This window comes from Xenopus laevis, chromosome 4S (assembly GCF_017654675.1).
Source record: "Xenopus laevis strain J_2021 chromosome 4S, Xenopus_laevis_v10.1, whole genome shotgun sequence".
In the NCBI taxonomy this organism is placed as follows: domain Eukaryota; kingdom Metazoa; phylum Chordata; class Amphibia; order Anura; family Pipidae; genus Xenopus; species Xenopus laevis.
Genome location: NC_054378.1, coordinates 50,457,768 through 50,477,584, shown reverse-complemented (window position 1 = coordinate 50,477,584; position 19,817 = coordinate 50,457,768). Strand labels below are relative to the sequence as shown.

At 38.4% G+C, this 19,817-nt stretch overlaps 1 protein-coding gene across 1 annotated transcript in view; it reads right to left on the bottom strand.

The window, feature by feature from the left end:
* Positions 1-2,990: 2,990 nt before the first annotated feature.
* pepd.S (peptidase D S homeolog) overlaps positions 2,991-19,817 on the bottom strand; it is a 119,907-nt gene continuing 103,080 nt past the window's right edge. The window contains 3 exon segments of the mRNA NM_001086356.1: positions 2,991-3,416; positions 6,131-6,322; positions 13,392-13,576. Of these exon segments, the coding sequence (NP_001079825.1) occupies positions 3,264-3,416; positions 6,131-6,322; positions 13,392-13,576 (530 nt within the window). The 3' untranslated portion in view covers positions 2,991-3,263.

Here is a 19,817-nt window from a genome sequence, read left to right as displayed (position 1 = left end):
GGGATCGTGAAGGAGCGGAGCGAGCGGCTCTAACAGCCGCTCCTCCGCTCGCAAACCCGGAAGTGCTGCAGAACGTAGAATCTACGATCTGTGGCACTTTGGTCCTTTGATCCACAGAACGTAGATTCTACGTTCTGTGGCACTTAAAGGGTTAAAGTAATACAAATATAATGCAGTGTTGCCCTGCACTGGTAAAACTGCTGTGTTTGCTTCAGAAACATATTTGTTTATATAAATAAGCTGCTGTGTAGCAATGGGGGCAGCCATTCAAAGGTTAGAAAGTTCAAGTTACAAAGCAGACAAGCTCTGTAGGACATAATGTTATCTGTTATCCACTATTTAAACTGTGCCATATAGCCTTTTTTTCAATTTCCACCATTGCTACACAGCAGCTTGTTTATATGAACTATAGTAGTGTTTCTGAAGCAAACAAATTAGTTTTACCAATGCAGGGCAACACTGCATGATATTTTCATTACTTTAAAACATTTTCATTTTTTGGTGTTACTGTTCCTTTAAGAGAGCAAAGTATTGCTTTTCACTTGGTAAAATGTACAGAGATGGTAAATTGGTCCCAATGGCACATTAGTATAGGCAGTAGTTGTAAGTTCTAAAAATTGATATCACGAGGGCCTTAAATGTTTGTTGAATTTGTGCATTTACTCAGATAAAAAACATTTGTCTGTTTTCAGGAAAAGACTGGGCTACTTAGATGTTGTTCCAGCCAACTGAAGGCTCTTGTTCCAAGAGTGTAGCTGAAGTATCCCTACTGATTTCAAAAGCAATTTTGACTATACCCCACATTGCTAAATCTTACTTGTCTGAATGCCACCAAAATTTCTGTAATGCAATGCTACAGTTCTGTATTATCCACTAATTACAGATATATTTTCATTTTGAGATTACAGTACTGTATGCCATATTATATACTGATAAGGTTACCAGATTTCTGAAACTGACCATGAATAGACCTGGTAGCATCAACCAATATAGGATGTAAAAGAATACTTTTTAAGCCTGTCTGTCAAGGTCAGTGTACATTCCCAGATCCCAATGCTCTGTGTTTTGAAGAAATCTTAAAAAATAAAATCATATTAAAGGAACAGTATAGTGTAAAAATAAAATCTGGGTAAATAGATAGGCTGTGCAAAATAAAAAATGTTTCTAATATAGTTACCATATATACTCGAGTATAAGCCGAGGTACCTAATTTTACCTACAAAGACTCGAGTATAAGCCTAGGGTGAGAAATGCATTTTAGGACATCCTCAGCAGAACACACGCTCCTGAACCCAGGGGCGCTCCACCAATAAGGCGAGTTGAGGCACTAGCCTCAGGCGGCAGCGCTCCCGTTTGCCTGGGGCAGCAAAAATGGCTCTCCTGGTAACTAAGAGCCAAATTTCTGCTTTTCAACCCGGAAATTCGGCTCTTCTAGTGTAGACAGCGCAATAGCGTTCTCTGCACTAGCGACGTGCACCACCCCGACCCCTCCGGTGCAACGTGGACCGAACCCCTCGGGCACTGAAGAGGTGAGTGCTGTGGAGAGGGGTGGGAGCAGCAAAAGGAAGGTCGCCTCAGGCGGCAATATTACCAGGATCGCCCCTGCCTGAACCCGACTTTTTACATGTGTCAGTGAACTACAAGCCAGTGAACTGAGCACAGTGGGGGCTGAAGCTGAAGGAGGGCTGGAGAGACTGAGGTTGAACATAGTTGTGGCCAGACCAGATGTGACTGGAAAGTTGCAGCAAGTTCTACTCCGCACACACTCACCTCCACGGTCTGTCCCAGCTCCAGATCAAATCCCACCACAAACACAGCATGCAGCCAGGTGGAGAAGTTATCCCAGGGAAGTGCTAAGGGATTCCTCGTCGCTTAACGTGTCCCATCCATCCCCGGAACTGACTCCTCTCCCCGCTCATAAACACAGACACCTCCGTCATCACACACACAAGTCGGGAAGCGCTTCCTGATGACGCACTGAAGCAGTCAGAGAGGCGGATTTCCACCAGGATACAGGTGAGAGAGAGCATGCAGGAGCTCCTGAAGCACAGCCTTTCGGTTTTGCAGCATTTTGCGTACTGACTCGAGTATAAGCCAAGGTAGAGTTTTTCAGCACATACTCGAGCATATACGGTAGTTAGCCAATAATGTAATGTATAAAGGCTGGAGCCAGAACACTACTTCCTACTTTTCAGCTCTATAACTCTAAGTTAGTCAGTGACTTGTCAGCTCAGATTCAAGAGCAAATGGGTATGACTCATATGGCCCCGCCTCAAATCACTGATTGGTTACTGTCTGGTAATCATCCAGTAACTCCAGTCTTTATACATTACAATTTTGCCTAACTAACTATATTAGAAACATTTTTTATTTTGCACAGCCTAACTACCAAGTTTTTATTTTTATACTGAACAATTCCTTTAATACTATGAATCCCAAAAAAGAGATAGAGGAATGACTAGGAAGAGCTTTAGACTCTGTCTTCCTGAGCAGCTATAAACATATACAGGTATGGGAATCCGTTATCCGGAAACCTGTTTTCCAGAAAACTCTGAATTACAAATAGGCTGTCTCCCATAGACTCCATTATAATCATATAATCCAGATTTTTAAAATTGATTTTCTCTGTAATAATAAAACAGTACCTTGTACTTGATCCAAACTAAGATATAAGTAATCATTTTTGGAAGCATAGCCAGCCTATTGGATATATTTAATGTTTACATGATTTTCTAGTAGACTTAAGGTATGAAGATCCAAATTACAGTAGGATGCCTTATCAGGACAACCCCAGGTCCTGAGCATTCTGGATAACAAATCCCATACCTGTAATAACTAATGTCCTCTGGAAGAAGGACTTTCCAAGCATAAGTGACAGCTTGAACAACACAAACAACAGTGTGCTTTCATATGGCGTTTTCACGTATTTACTGGTCTCATGTAGGAAGATGTAACCGATTCCACATGGAAAAAATTACGAGTTCTCATTACTAAAATGCATTTATTTGATATGAGATTTCATTATTTTAGAAAACTGCTAAGCATATTTTATTACCAACAAGAATATAGATTGTTAAGCCAACATGTTGCATCTACTTTAGGAATGGCTGTGCTTCTCTTCTGCTGATGGTTCACTTGCTTTGAACCCAAAGTGCATTACAGCAATATTGTAATCAATGGGCTTCATTTAAATTTGCTAAATAGAAAAATATTGCAGATGATTAGGAATCAATGGAAGGCACACTGATTTCACCAGTATGATATCACAGTTGCTGGCTGAGCACCACCTTCTCAAAGGCTTTGTTACTGCCCTTAGCTTCCGCCATGAAGGATTCAATTTCCTCCACTGTACGTGGGACACATGTGAGCAGCTCCATTCCATTGGCTGTCACTGCAATATCATCTTCAATGCGCACCTAAAGGGTAGAGGTACAGGTTAGCCATAACTCTAAAAGTCTCATTTTTTCCTCAAATGATCAAATAAATGTTATCTTAGCTTTAAAAAAAAGCTAAATATACATGGCCAGGTCAGACAATCTGGCCAATATTTTTTAATCAAAATTGATATGCATACTTTATGCTGATTTCTCGATGGATGGATATGGGCCTGTATTGGCCAGTCTGGTTTACTTTAAAGGGGACCCGTCACCCAAAAAAATTATTCAAAACCCTATTTTATCACATTAGTCAAGCAAAATTAACTTTAATTACACTATATAAATTATGTGCATAGAGGAGGGGCAGGCAATATTTGATTGAAAGCTGAGATTTTAAAATGAGTTTACAACAGCTATGAACACTTTAATAAAAAATAGAAATTGGATTCCATGTTTAATTTGAAAAGGACTTTTATTATACAGCTTTTTATGTCTGGATGACAGGTCCACTTTAATAGCAAAATCAGGCCATCAGATCTGCCTGTTTCACAATTCTGCATGTGTAAATGCAGGGTAAAGAGTATGCTTATGTTTTTTATGGATTTCTCTCTCCCCAATATATTGCTCTTCGCATTATGTTAGCCTGCTGTGTCCTGTAGCCCTTGTTCTTTTAAACTTAGGTGACCAAAATCCACAATCTTGTGGGAATAGTCTGTTTACCTGGAAGCAAGCAACAGTAGAACTCATAAAACAATGAATTCTGATGAATAGAAAACTTTAGATTTCTATTCCTTAGGTCACACTGAGCGTTTCGGGGAGATTTAGTCGCCTGGCGCCTAATTGCCTCGTCTTTACGGCGACCAATCTCCCCGAACGCCTTCCCTCACTCTGCGCTGGCTAAAATGAAAAATCAACGGCGCTAATCACACGCAGCAATTCGTTTTCCCGAAGACGCCCGAAGTTTCCTCGTGAAGCAACTTCGGAAAACGTATTGATGCGTGTGATTAGTGCCAGCGATTTTTCATTTTAGCCAGCGCAGCGCGAGGGAAGGCGTTCGGGGAGATTGGTCGCCGCAAAGATGAAGCGATTAGTCGCCAGGCGACTAAATCTCCCCGAAACGCTCATTGTGACCTTACCCTTATAAGAGGACTGAGAAAATTGCTGAAGGCTCAGACAACAGCACAAATAACTTGGTACTACCCATTTGATCTTTCAATAGTCCCCCCCACACCTCCTCTTTTAACTTAAGGGCTATAAATAATACAGTGAATTAAAAAAGCACACTAATTTGAAATAGTCAAAGAAACAAAAATGGGATTCAATAGAATAGTTGATTTTTTAGTTAATCCCCTTGTTCTTGGTACAGGAGTAAGTTACTACGAGTCCTGTGCCTTAAGGGGATATAAGGTAGGAAAACATTTTCTGCATTATTAAGCACATAAATTTTCATGCAAATTCTAAGCTGATTTTCAGAGCCAAAATTTTACTTTGATAACATTCCTTTACTGCAGAAACCTGTGATATCTTGTTTAATGTACTGTGCGCCTACCCCCAGGTATTAATTAACCAGCATGAATTTGTATAGCAATGCTAACTGTTAGCTAAAATATACACTTTCTGAAACTAAATATGTTCTGCCAAGTGTTTGCGGTATAAATGCAGGCAGTATATTTATACACACTGTAAGTTACAGCTGGCTAGCTTAAAGGAACAGTAACACCAAAAAATGAAAGTGTATTATAGTAATAAAAATATAATGTACTGACTGCGCTGTATTTGTACAACTGGTGTGTTTGCAGCAGAAACTCTACTGTAGTTGATAGAAACGATCTGTGGTGTAGTCATGGGGGCAGCCATTCAAAGCTGAAAAAGGAGAAACAGCACAGGATACACAGCAGATAACAGATAAGCTCTGTAACATACAATGGGATTCTTCAGAACTTGTCTGTGATCTATTATGTATCCTGTGCTTGAATGGCTGCCTCCATGGTTATATAGCAACCTATTCATTTAAACTATAATAGTGTTTCTGAACCTAACACACCAGTTTTATCAGTGCAGGGCAAAAGTATATTATATTGTAATTCTTTTAAAACAATTACATTTTTTTAGCATTACTGTTCCTTTAAGGAGCAAGCATACATGCAATGATTTTTACAATGGCAGAAATAACCAGTATCCCAATGTAAGATAAACTAAAGTGGGATATATTTTATGTAGTGATACAGTATACTGTGTGGAGTGTGTGCCAGAATTTTAAATTTCATTAGCTTAGACAAGTTATACAGAGGGACATTAATAGGAAATGTCCCTCTGTAGGAAAGCAAAATCATGAAACATTGTTCAGTTTATACAGTAAATGAGTTTGTAAAGAAGAATACAGACACTGCTATTTTATGGAACAGTCTAATATTCCATTTTCTTCACTTTCTGTAAAGGAATAACACACATTTGATAAATTTTTCTTCATGTTTTGATTTGGAATAGAATGTGCACCATTCTAAGACTGTGGTTGCCTTAGGTTGCTACAGAACCCCAAAACATAACACAGTATTTCTACTGCACTTTTTTTGTACGTTTTATTTCTGCTTTTATAAATCTATGTAGGTTGTCTTGGTCTTTAATTAGTTTCATAAGGCTCCAGACAACACTAACCATGCAAAAATTAAACTGTAGGCGGCCTTCAACACGGTGTATTTGAAAATGTCACTTTTTTTTATGTGCAGCATAATATATTCATAATATTCACTGACCCCACCAAATCCACGAAAGCGCTGAAGAACAGCATTGTTAATGAAGCAGGACTGAGCAGGGTTGGCCAAAGCTTGGTCTAGAACGTGGTCGATGAAATAAATTCCTGGTTCTATGGTGAGGACCATTCTTTCTTGGAGGGTACGGGCTGTTCGAAGGCTTTTTAAACCAGGAAGGTCAATGCGTTCAATACCCTAGAAATAAAAATGACAGCATTATTATTATTTTTACAGTCTGTCCTGCACCCTTGTGAAAAATGATTCTACACTGTCTAGAAAGTCCAATAATTCGTAATATTTTCAATACCTTAAAGGGGAAGGAAACCTCGTCGGCGCTAACCCCCTCCCCCCCTCCCGTGTATTGCCCCCCCTCCCTCCTCCCCCCTGGCCTACCCCTCCCGCTGGGCAAATGCCCCTAACTTGTTACTTACCCTTCTGCGCAGGTCCAGTCCAGGGAGTTCACAGGCGACATCTTCTTCCACGCGATCATCTTCCTCCTTTGACCGGCGCATGCGCAGTAGGATCGTTTCGCCGGTACGATCTACTGCGCATGTGCGTGACTTTTGGCGCATGCGCAGTAGATCCGTACCGGCGAAATGCTCCTACTGCGCATGCGCCAAAACACCGGTCAAAGGAGGAAGAAGATCGCGTGGAAGATGTCGCCTGTGAACTCCCTGGACTGGACCTGCGCAGAAGGGTAAGTAACAAGTTAGGGGCATTTGCCCAGCGGGAGGGGTAGGCCAGGGGGGAGGAGGGAGGGGGGGCAATACACGGGAGGGGGGAGGGGGGTTAGCGCCGACGAGGTTTCCTTCCCCTTTAAGACAGTTTTTTGTTGGATAATGCAAATTGTCTTTATTAAGTGCTGACAAAGCAGTTCAGCAAATGCTGTTCTACAGTGATTCTTGCCTAGTTTATATCCAAAACAAATGCATTCCATCACTACACAAGCAAAAAGTTGTCAAGAACCAGCACTGCTTACACTTAGCAGTAGTTCTATTTCCTTGAACAAAGAGGCTCATTTATCAATCAGCTAAAAGGCTGATCTACCAGCAAAAACGGAATGCCATCACCATTTTGAATGGTAATAGTATTATGAGTTGTGCCTATTTACTATACAGTCATTAGATCCAAAACTTGATGGAAAAAATATAACATGGTGGAAGCCACTCTTCCATTGTGCTTTAAAAGCACTGGAAAGAAACCCTCTATAGTGATTGTTTATTAAAGCAGACGCCAAGTTAAAAGGGACCCGTCACCCAAAAAAATTATTCAAAATCATATTTTATCACATTAGTCAAGCAAAATGAACTTTAATTACACCGTATAAATTATTTGAATCTTGTTTCTATCAGTCTGGGAACTCATAATTATAGCAAACAGGCAGGAGCCATTTTGTGGACACTGTCATTAAGGGAAACCTTGTATCAACTCAGAATCTTGTTTGTGCACCAGAATGGGGGACCTGTTGTCCATCCCCATGCCCTGGCTACACAATTAAATGGTTAAGAGACTGGGGGAATGTGTGGAAAGCAGTGACATCTAGGAAATACTGAATGGAAAGTGAAAGTAATTGACTGCCCCGCCTCTATGCCTAAGGCATAGAGGAGGGACAGGCAATATTTGATTGACAGCTGAGATTTTTAAATGAGCTTACAACAGCTATGAATGCTTTAAAGTCTAAAATAGAATAAGGCTAGAAATGCTGTATTTTGTATACTAAATATAAACATGAACTTACTGAACCACAAGCCTAATCAAACAAATAATTTATGCTTTCTAAGTTGGCTACAGGGAGTCACCATCTTGCAACTTTGTTAAACATCTTTGCAAGACTAAGACTGTGCACATGCTCAGTGTGGTCTGGGCTGCTTAGGGATTATCATAAACAAAACTGCTTGAGTTCTGCATGGCTGGGAAGTAAGGCGGGGCTCCTCCTGCTGTTCATAAGTATGATTGTTTCCCTGCTCAGCACTTAGGGATCATCTGACAATTCCTATCCACAGCAGTAAATGAAGGGAGAATTTCACTGCATACTGTCAGGTTTCTTATAAAAACGTTACACATTTTTTAATTAAACTATATTGGAGATAGGTTTCTTTTTCATTAAAGAAAGTAACAATGGGACTTTATTTTTTTGCCTTTACATGCCCTTTAATAAAAAATAGAAATTGGATTTTATGTTTAATTTGAAAAGGACTTTTATTAAACATATTTTTGTGTCTGGGTGACAGGTCCACTTTAATGAAGCTTCTTGTGCTAGTTTTTTTACTACCCTTGTTGACTCAACAAGGGAGATACACCAAATAGATAAACACAACAGCAATTTTAAAACATTTTTATCTTCCCACTACTTCCTGCATGGAGTTGGTAAGGGCAGGGGATTATCCTACTGAGAAAGCAAAGGAAAGTTGTGCTCAAAATTAAAAAATTTTAGTAGGGATGCACTGAATCCAGGATTCGGCCATTTTTAGTAGGATTCAGGCGAGTCCTTGTGCTTGGCCGAAACGAATCCAAATCCTTAAATTCATGTGACTTTTCGTCACAAAACAAGGAAGTAAAATTGTTTTTGCCGCGCACAAAGCTTTCCCCATCCCTGTCACCGATTTGCATATGCAAATTAGAGTTCGGATTCGGTTCAGTATTCGGCCGAATCTTTCACAAAGGATTCGGCTAAATCTAAAATAGTGTATTCGGTACATCCCTAAATTTTAATGGTGAGCAAAATTTCCCTTTTTTACTGTAATTTATTTAGGAGCAGTGGTCTGCTCTATGCTGTAGCTCCCACCCTTCCCAGCTACAGTCAGGGAGATAAAAGGAAGCAATAGAATTGTTAATGAATCAGATGAAAGTGAGTGTAGGACTAGCAACACCAGGGATAATGATATTTGATGTAGTTGGCCAGCTTAAGTATATTGCCATTATTAAATATATTTTTAGGTACATTAATGCAGAAAACGTTGTATTGTACTTAATATATTGATAATGAGTGCAGAGGACCTTTTGCCTTTGTCCAAGGACCATTCACTGTGATTTTGGATTTTTACATTTTTTATGATGCAGCTCCACAGACCCCAATGCACTTTTGCGTTTCCGTTTTGTTTTTTATTTGAAGGCTTTATTGGCTGTTGGACATTTGTAGTGAGTCATGCAAGACACACATCAGTCTAAATAGAGTTAGAACTAGTTGAATTTGATGACCCCTGTATGGGTGTTTCAGCTGTTTATGTTTCTGTACTTAAATTAATTATAGTTATCCAGCCATTTGATTTTACAAACCTCTAAAAACCCTAAGCCATAATGTGTTCTTTTTTTCACAATACAATTTTTGTATTATAAATATGTTGACTGATTACACTGGCGTTTCTAGGAGTACTTTAAATTGTACTTTCAATCTGCTATTCATAAATGTTGACTTACATTTTATCTTTTGTGCACAGTTGAAAACAATTTTAAACTAGAAGCACAGCCAAAGAGTCATGATAAATGTAAGATAAAATAGCATTCGTAATAATTTTTTTTTTTGGAGACAAAGAAACAAAAAATGTAAGCGACTAAGTACAATTTAATAAGCAATGAAATATACTTTGGCCACAAAAAATAAAAAGGGAGTGTGAACAAAATACATTAACAATTGTTGAAAAAAGGCTTGAGCAGCTTCCAGACAGAACAAGAGTAAATTAACACCAGATAACTACAAGCAGTATCTCATTCATCTGCACATATAAAACATTTATTTGCCTTCCTCGTTTCTGGCAAAACCCTTATTTTACATACTAAACATTTATGATAACCATTACAGCGCTTAAACTGTTATTGCAACAAAGTTCTCCGTATCTGTGAGGTTTAAGAGCATAGTGAAAATATTAAAATATAAGTAGGGTCATTATAACTTCTTACTTTGTTATAGGGCCTTATACTCAAACCCTGTGTAACTCCTTCAGGTTTATTCCCTCACTAATATTTGTTCTCAGATATGTTAAAGTTACCATGACAAAGAATTTTTAGGTAGAAGAAATTTTAAACAAATCCAACTGCAAAACACAAATCAAATCACTTGTCTGACGATTTCTGAAGAATTATTCAGGGATCGTATTGCAACAAGGACATACTGTATATTCTCAGGTCATTATTCCTATAGAGCGGTGCTGTCCAACTTTTGTGGTACCGAGGGCCGGAATCGTTCTGGGCTACGTGGTGGAGGCCCGATAATGGAGTCAGTGTTGACCACTCCCCCTTTTCAACCACACCCACTATAAACCACACCCACATTATCTCAAGAACTTTTAAGACCATATCAACATTAATGGTGGTAACACACCAAAAAAAACAAGGATATCACTTATATGTGAAAAATGTAAGTCATACCCTTATAAGCACTGCGTATCTTGACAGCGCTATATAAATAAATGATGATGATGATATACTATAAACATACCTCTGAATCCATATGCCGCCTTCTACGCTGTGGATAACACACCACCCCCTAGTACAAGATTAAACACCTTAGGGGCCCATAACAACGAACCCCCAGAACAAACCCTACAAGCTTGATGCCCCGCAGGGTATAGAGTAGGGCAAGCAGAATATGGAACAGCTAGAGAGCATAGGGCAGGCAGAATATGGCATTTATTCATTCTTTTTCTGACACTTTTCCAAGACTAGACAGAATATTTCTACTTTATGCCAGTAAGCATGGGCCTCTGATATGTATACGACATATGTATGCATGCAATTTATATGTATGTGTTTTTATTTATGCACACATAGGTTATATTTGCACACAGAAAGTTAAATTAAAGGAGTGTACATTTTATCCACTAATAATTTCAAAAAATGTACAAATCAATATCAATTCAGTTTCTTTGTCAGACACCCTGATGACTGCATCACTCAGCTGGTTTCATCAGTTCATCCACTGGATCAAATGTCGCCTTGAATTGCCAGGACTCGTTGGCTGTTGCACCAGTACATCTGTAAAATGTCCAGTGTATGCCAGCTTCAAAATAACCATGAAATACTAAGCTAAGAATACTATTCAACAGAGACAGATCGTTTAGCCCCTCCTTTTTCTAAAGTTTTACAGTTTTAAGCCAACTGTACGTCCTAAACGTTAAGAGCCTTCTAAAGGGAAACTTTAACTAAAAATGTAATAAATATCCTATTGTGGAAGCAATTCCATTCTATAATGTTTATACTCTTTTCAACAGCAAAGAGAAACATTTTAGTCCTGCTCTAATACAGGGTTTGGCACCTTTATTTTATTCTCATAAAGGGCCTTATGTACTAAGTGAAGCAATTTGCCAACAATCGTTTGACTTAAGCTGGCCATTGATGTAAAGATGTTTAAAAGATCGGATCGTCATCGTGAGACCACGATTATCTCGAAATGATCGTATGAATTGTTCATCAACTAAAAAGACCATTTCAGGCGATATTACCAGGAAAACAAAGGGGAGCTGCCTGCTTGTCCCTGCAAACATAGATACATTGCACTGGGACCGATAACAATTTTTTAACCTGGCCGATCAATTTTCTGACAGATGTCGGCCGAAAAATCGTTAGATGTACGATCGTTCGAATCCCACTAACCGCACGATAATTTCGAAGGATTGGTCGGACTTCGCTAAAATCGGTCGTTCGGCAAGAAAAATCTGGATTTCTGGTGGGAGGGCCATGGGCCCAAACTAGTACAATATCACTGTTCAATAAAGTGTTCTTGTCAGTTACGCAGACACCTTTATATGGAAATGACTTAATCTAGCAAAGTTTGTAAACATTTTTAAAGAATCAAATAATTATACATATACATTTTGAGCAGATAGTTGGTTGTGGCACAGCCAACCTCTAGAAGGGGTTTGAGAATCAGTTTTCATATATATGCATCCAGGACCGCCATCAGAAATCACAGGGCCCCATATGACAAAATTTCCTGGGCCCCCTGGGCTGCACCCACCACAAGCCCCACCTACAGGCCAGCCCTCCCCACCCCACAGGTCCGCCCCCCCACCACACAGTAAAAAAACAAAAAAAATATTGGTGGCTAGGGTTCCCACATGTTAATAAAAAATAAAAAGATCTTGGTGGTCAGGGCCCCCCATAAAAAAACATTTGTGGCCAGGGCCCCCCATTAAAAAATATTGGTGAATAGGACCCCAAATGAGAAAAAAAAATTGGTGGCCAATGCCCCCCCCCCACATTATAAGAAAATTGGTGACCAGGGCCCCTTAAACGTCCATACCTTCCCGAAGTCAGCAGCTCTCAGAAAAATGGGGGGCCCGGATAATAAAAATCAGTGTGGCGTGGCAGGGCCCCCATTACTCTCGGGCCCCCTACAACTCTCCCCCCTGATGGCTGCCCTGTATGCATCCCCCAGATATATACAGGCATAGGATCCGTTATCTGGAAACCCGTTGTCCAAAAAGCTCAGAGTTACGAAATGGCTGTCTCCAATAGACTCCTTTATAATCAAATAAACTAAAGTTTTAAAAATGATTTCCTTTTTCTCTGTAATAATGAAACAGATCCTCGTATTTGATCCAAACTAAGATATAATTAATCCTTATTGGAAGCAAACCCAGCTTATTGGGTTTATTTAATGTTTACATGATTTCCTAGTAGACTTAAAGTATAACGATTCAAATTACAGAAAGCCCCAGGTCCTGAGCATTCTGGATAACAGGTCCCATATGTTTATAGGCAGACAGTCAAAAACTCTCTTAATAAATGTAGTTATATGTATAAGAGATATGGGCATAGCTTAGAGTTCAATGAAAATCTGTATTTTATATGCAGCAAGTCTCTTGTATCGGGAGACTATAAGGGTCAGTATAACTAAAAAGTGAAAACAAACTTTTTTTATACCGAACAGCAAATAAAATATTAAAAACAACTAAAACAAGGTTAAATTGTGCATACAAAGGGCTAACTCTTTCTGCATGAGGGGCTGTGCTTGGAAAGAGCAAACATTCAGTAAAGGAGATTAACATTCATTTACTTTGTAGGCTGCATTTCCAGTAATGATCAAAATTCCCTTTTAAAAAAAAAAAAAAAGGCATATAAACTGCATACTGACTGTAACCACAAGTTAAATAATACTGACAAGGAAAGATAGGCCTGTGCCTTCAATAAAAGTATTTTTATGATACAAAAGCAAACCTACAGTATACAGAAAGCCAATGACAGGCAGATACTAATGGCATGCTTAAGAATTGTTTTGCACAAATATGCATTCGCATAAAACGTTCCAATATAAAAGAGCACAAACCTCTGGATAACCTCCGACATCATGAACATCAATTCCTAGGAAATGTCCAAGACCGTGTGGCATGAAAACTGCACCCATGTGGGCCTTTATCATTTCATCAACATCGCCTTTCAGAATGCCAATTTTGGTCAGCTCCTCCAGATGAACTCTGTCAGCAAGACGATGCATATCCGGCCAAGCAACACCTTGGAAAAGACACAAGTTGTAAAAAAATACGACTGATATGGAGTAAAAACTCATTTTAATTTTTTTTTTTATTAATAAAAAGAGGGGAACGTCCAAAAAACGCCCATGCCGGCTCCTACTGAATTGTGTACTGTGAGGCAACTCTTCTAAAGATGGTTCCTGGCCTGAAAATGTGAATTACAGAATTTTCAGGTGGTTCAGTGGTTCCCACTGAAATTATGAGGAGTTGACTGTGTGATTTTAGTTGCTTCTACTTTTTTGAGCTCCATTGCTCTATCCAGTAAAAAGTAATAAACAGTATTCTTTGTAACTGGGGACAACATAAACTTTGAAGCATGGTAGGGTTCTGCTTTTGTTTCCAACCTAGGAATTATTGGCATGTTCTTACTGTGTCTGTGAGGCTTCCACAGTCCAAAACCTAAAAACTACCTAAATTTGGTTCCAATAAAAATGGCCTTTATGTGCCCATTTGATAGAGACATGAGACTGTAAGCACCATGGGGGAATGCACTGATGTTAGCTACTATTCTATATGAAGAGCTGACTTGCATGTGGGCATATACAGTATAAGGTTATAATTATTCAGTGTTACACTATCTCTGTATATAAATGAGGTTGATTTTGAGAAAACTCTTATTTTTCAGCAGCAAGGCAATAGAACTCAGTAAGGAATCTAAGTAGGCACTCACTTCAAGAGCTTGGTGTTTTACCTAAATATATACTAGAATTGATTACCCCACTAGAATTATCAACACTACAATGATATATAATATGCAGTAATGTATCCCCCACGTAGGTATTACATTACTGCAGCCCTTTCTAGAACCTTAAAATGACACAAATTACATTTCAGGGTTATTCACTTTTGTTCCACCACTTCAGATTGAATTAAATCCTGTGTGTCTGGCATACAGTTTTTCCAATTAACACGAGTTAAGAATGGAAACAGTTTATATATAATAGAAACACTTAGGGATTCGGCCAGGATTGCATATGCAAATTAGGGTTCGGATTCGGTTCGGTATTCAGCCAAATCTTTTGCAAAGGATTCGGGGGTTCGGCCGAATCCAAAAAAGTGGATTCGGTGCATCCCTTACTCTAAGGGGCAGAATTATCAAAAGTCGAAATGAAAATTCAAATTAAATATATTAGAATTTCAAGCTAATTTTTGTGTACTTCGACTAGGGAATAGTCCAAATTCGATTTGAATTTGAAAAAAATGTGAAAATGTAAAATATATCATATACGGTCTCTTTAAAAATTCGACTTCGACCATTCACCATCTAAAACCTGCCGAATTGCTGTTTTAGCCTATGGGGGACCTCCTAGAACCCATTTGGAGTCAATTGGTGGACTTTGAAATATCGAAGTTTTTTTTTTTTGGAAAAACGTTGAATCAAATTTGTTCGAATGCGCGGTTACTTCGATTGGTATGATTCGAATTCGATTGAAAACGTACCTATTTAGCCAGAAAAAAACTATTTCTTTTAATACATTTTGGTTGGTCTTTCTTAATTCGAATTTCAAGTTTTTTTAAATTCGACCCTTGATAGATCTGCCCCCAGGTAGAAGAAAATGAAGATATTTTAAACATTCTACCACAAATAGTAGGCATGAAACGGAAGCCTTCACTGAGTAGTCTTTTAATGCAAACATTTCAGAGTAGAACGATAGAAAGACCATGCTCAGGAAATCAAACGCATCTAATCGGAATGATTAGTAGTTTAATGACCAGGACTGCTACTGAGTCAATCAATTCTGTATAGAATCAGTCAAAACAGAAATGTTCAGAAAAGTTGAGGAAGAGATAGTTAGGAAACAAATATAGGTTTACTCCCTTTAGACAGACAAGCCTTGCTTTTTCCTATGCATTAGAATGTAATGGCTTTTGATTTATGGATTCAATTTCTTTGCGCCTACCAATAAACTTTTAGCGGCTAGGATTTTACTCAAGATGTGGTAAGCTGCCATGTCTAGTAAGATTGAATCATCTGACCAGCCTTAATTTATGGCCAGTATAGTAATACACCATATAAAATGAGGGGACCTACATGCAATGCAGCTGGTAGTCAAGTGCTTTCTGCATATCAGTCGCTCTGCTCCACCTGCATTGTGTGGTTATACTGACAAAGGTAAGCTATCATTTTCTTCCAGCCTATAACAGAGAGCAAAATGCCATCTATTATAAGCATTAAATAATTCCAAGGAAGGGGTGGAAGCTACAGTAGTAAGGAAGCAATATAAAAGCCAGATTGTTTAGAAGGTTTTAAAAACGGTTTGTTATCATTCCAGGTTGCACTTTCATGTAAGAACAATTTTTAATATTGCCAATTACATTATCCGAATTCAACATTCATACTCCGCTTCTATATCTGTAACAGCATGGCAGTTTCTGTAGTTACAATGGAGTGGCCTTGGACTTTGGGACATATGTGCCCAGAAAAATCTGCTGATTGTGTGTCTGCTTCATTCTTAAATTTGTGCCAAATGATAAAATGTGTTATACGGGTCACTGAACCAGTGACCAAGCCATTCAGCGAGGGCCACCGTGTAGTACACTTCTAGTTCTGATTGGTCGCCAGCCAGTAATTATTGGCAGAGACAAGGAAGAATGAAAGACCACCTTTCTCAATAATATTCACTAGGGAAATTATAAAATTAGAAACCAGGGGATTAACAACGAGACATCATTACTCAGCAACAGTCCACTGACATTGGAGTTTGCACTTAAACCGAATTTCAAAATCTGTATATATCGAGGGTAAAATTATTCGAATAACTTGTTAACTTTATCTAGGACTAATTTGCATATTTACATTTAGAGAAAGTTCTACGTTATAATAACATCTAAAGGTATGTTAATGTAAACTGTAAAATTATATCTTGCAGTAGAGGTCAGGTGATACAATTTAATCTTATTCACATTTTACAATGTTCTTTTTCATGATTAATGCTTCCCCCTTACTGTAGATTTTCCTCCTATTAGATACACAGTATTTTGCACAAGAGGTTTTATTGTTAGAGTGTTTGTTAACATTAACAGCTCTCATTAATTTTAAATAATTAGTAAATTGACTGCCCCGGGTTTTTCTAGCCTTAAGCCCTGACCTGTTGCATTCAATTTGTCATTTATCTTGCTTTATTATATCCAGCTTTGGCTGGGGACCTACATAAAATGGGTACACGTTAGGGGGCACATTTACTTAGGGTTGAATATCGAGGGTTAATTAACCCTCGATATTCGACCGTCGAAGTAAAATCCTTCGACTTCGAATATCGAAGGATTTACCACACTTAGTACGATCTAACGATCGAAAGAAAATCGTATGATCGAAGGAAAAATCATTTGATCAAAGGAAAAATCGTTCGATAGAACGATTTTAATCCATCGATCGAACGATTTTCCTTAGATCAAAAACAGCTAGGAAAAGGAAAGTCTATGGGGACCTTCCCCATAGGCTAACATTGATGCCTGGTAGGTTTTAGGTGGCGAAGTAGGTGGTCAAAGTTTTTGTTTAAAGAGACAGTACTTTGACTATCGAATGGTCGAATAGTCGAACGATTTTTAGTTTGAATCGTTCGATTCGAAGTCGTAGTCGAAGTAGCCAATTCGATGGTCGAAGTAGCCAAAAAAATACTTCGAAATTCGAAGTATTTTTTATTCTAATCCTTCACTCGAGCTAAGTAAATGTGCCCCTAAGTTTCTGCAGTTTTCATTGGGTTATTTGAGAAGAGTTTTTATTTGTTCTTCAGTTCACTTGCTGTGTATTTCTTGCCATTATGTATTTCTGTACATTTTAGAATTTATTTGTATATTTCTTTTATGTCGTTAATTGAATTCCCCTTTATTTAGTGCCAATTTGTTGTATGTAAAAGGAAACACCTATAAAGCTAAAATGCTGGTTGCTAATCAGGTCTTGCAAGGCATGTTAAAACAACATTTATTACTTGTTTTAAAATTAAAAAACGTTTATAAAGTTAAAAGTAGCTACGGTTACTAGCATGTTATCAACAGTACATCTTTGAGCTATGTTAGTTTAAACTGAAGAGGCTGTGGGAAGAAGAAGGTCTCGTTGTGCCAGCTGTGATCTGCAACTCCTTTCATAGTTGCATATCTTGGGAAAAATGTCTCCTGTAGTGATGTGTGGATTGGCCCAAAACTTCCGGACCCACAGGTTTAAACGCTGGTTAGACAGGTTCAGGCTGACATCCACATATATTGCGTACAGAGTTGGAACGAACTTTTCCTTTTGCACACCCAACCAGTGATCTTACAATTCCCCAAGTCCGCAACAACCGTGTTTTTATAGGTGTGCACCTGCTCTCTCCCACCCCTTCATGACAACAGAGATGGAAGGGTCAGGTACAGGCGTGTAAGTACAGGTGGTGTGCTGTGTCGAGTTGGGAGCGGGCAGGTTAGGGTCTGGTGTGGGTTGAAAAAAAGTTGACCTTACTATTTTCCTGATCCAGGCACTGGTCTATAAAAGCCATGGACTGTGAGACCAATGTATTGGTCATGGCAATCTCTCTCCTATAAAATATAATGGCAGGGAAGTATGAGCCTGTGAGACCAGTATGTGGGTCAGCAGACACTTTCCCAAGAGATGAAACCATGTAGAGAAGTTCCACCCTATAAAGTATGAGCAGAGGTAAATAGTTAGGACCAGCTGTGGGATTTGCCTTGATGTAATATGGTTATTACTAATAAAACAGGGGACCAGGGAATGCACATCAGTCCCCATCAATTGTATTTTATTTTTCTTTATGTTTTCCATCAATGATTATGTCTAACAGAGAAATAAAATATATTCCTTGTACTTCTATGAAATCATGCCTCCATTAACTAAAGTAAACGTACTTCAATTTTACAGAGCAATATTAAATATATGTTACAAACTATAAATATATATTCAATTACCAACTACTGTATGTTGATATGTCCTCATAATAATGTTCCAGGCTCGTTTAAATGTACCCACAGTCTGCCCACAAATTGTGGCATAGTAATCTCCGTTAGCAGGTTTTTTACTCTGTTGTTTTTCAGTCACAGTAAAAATTTATTAGCTCATTAATCTTGGTTTGTCTTCAGACTAAGGGTAAAAGAGCAGGGTTTCTTCTGACAGAACCTCTAAGAGGCAGACAGACTGCAATTCATGCCTCAGATGCTCAGCCACCACAAAGAGATAAGAGCTGGGAAACATGCAATGCAGACAGTTGTCAAAGGATTGCAAAAAACCTGTTAAACAGACTCCCCCTTCACTCAGTTTCAAGAGAGTTGTATAAATACATCCTTTATAAACAGCAAGCAAGAAATACAAAATATTTATACAATGTCTGAATCTGAAATAAATTAAAAATGACAAACAGTAGTTCACCTTCTGGTGATTCAGGGGCAGATTCATCTCCTTTCTTTTCACCAAGTGAACAGCATTTTCCTGTGTTTTTCATTGTTAATGTTTCCTGAATTCCTCACCGCATGAAATACTTTTCACAACTTTTTACAAATTCAAGATGTAAAGCAGATTCGGAAGCATTTGGACCATGGGATAAAAAAAGTCCATGGTTACTGGGAAATACTTTCTGGAACATAAAAACAATGGGGGGTGGGCTTTGCTAATTACGCCAGAGCATTATTTTATTTTAATTCTGGAGAATTTATGAAAAGCTTCCGAAACATGCAATTAAAGATAAATAAAAACTGACCAACGTGAAAAAAAAACGCTGATAAATCTTCCGCCTATTTTCTACGTTATTTACAAGACTTGGAGGTAACATTAAGAATAATCAATCAACAAGTACATAGTATTTACTGTAACATGTTATGGGTAGATGCTATGGGTAATTAGATCTGGGACAAACATTATAGGGCTCATTTACGACTTGAACATGGAAGTTATGGAATAAGAAGTAAAAGGCAACACCAGAAGCTAAAGTCAATCCGCGGACCATTAAAGTCTTCCTGAATGACCCCATCCCATTGGGAAGGAATTCCATGTGAGTTATCCTGTTTTGTACCTCTTTGTAATAGCCTGATTAGGGAAATCAAAATGTTATTCTTGCGTTTATGAAGGGTGTATTTTGTGCACCCAGCTATAGTACCTACTTATAGCCATAATACTGCTGTTATTTATTCAAATGATAATTATCGTATATTGGAAATTGTGCATACAGTTTTTGGGTGGGAAACCCCTTTAAAAAAAGGGAATTGAGAAACTGAGAAATGAGAACAAAATAACATTT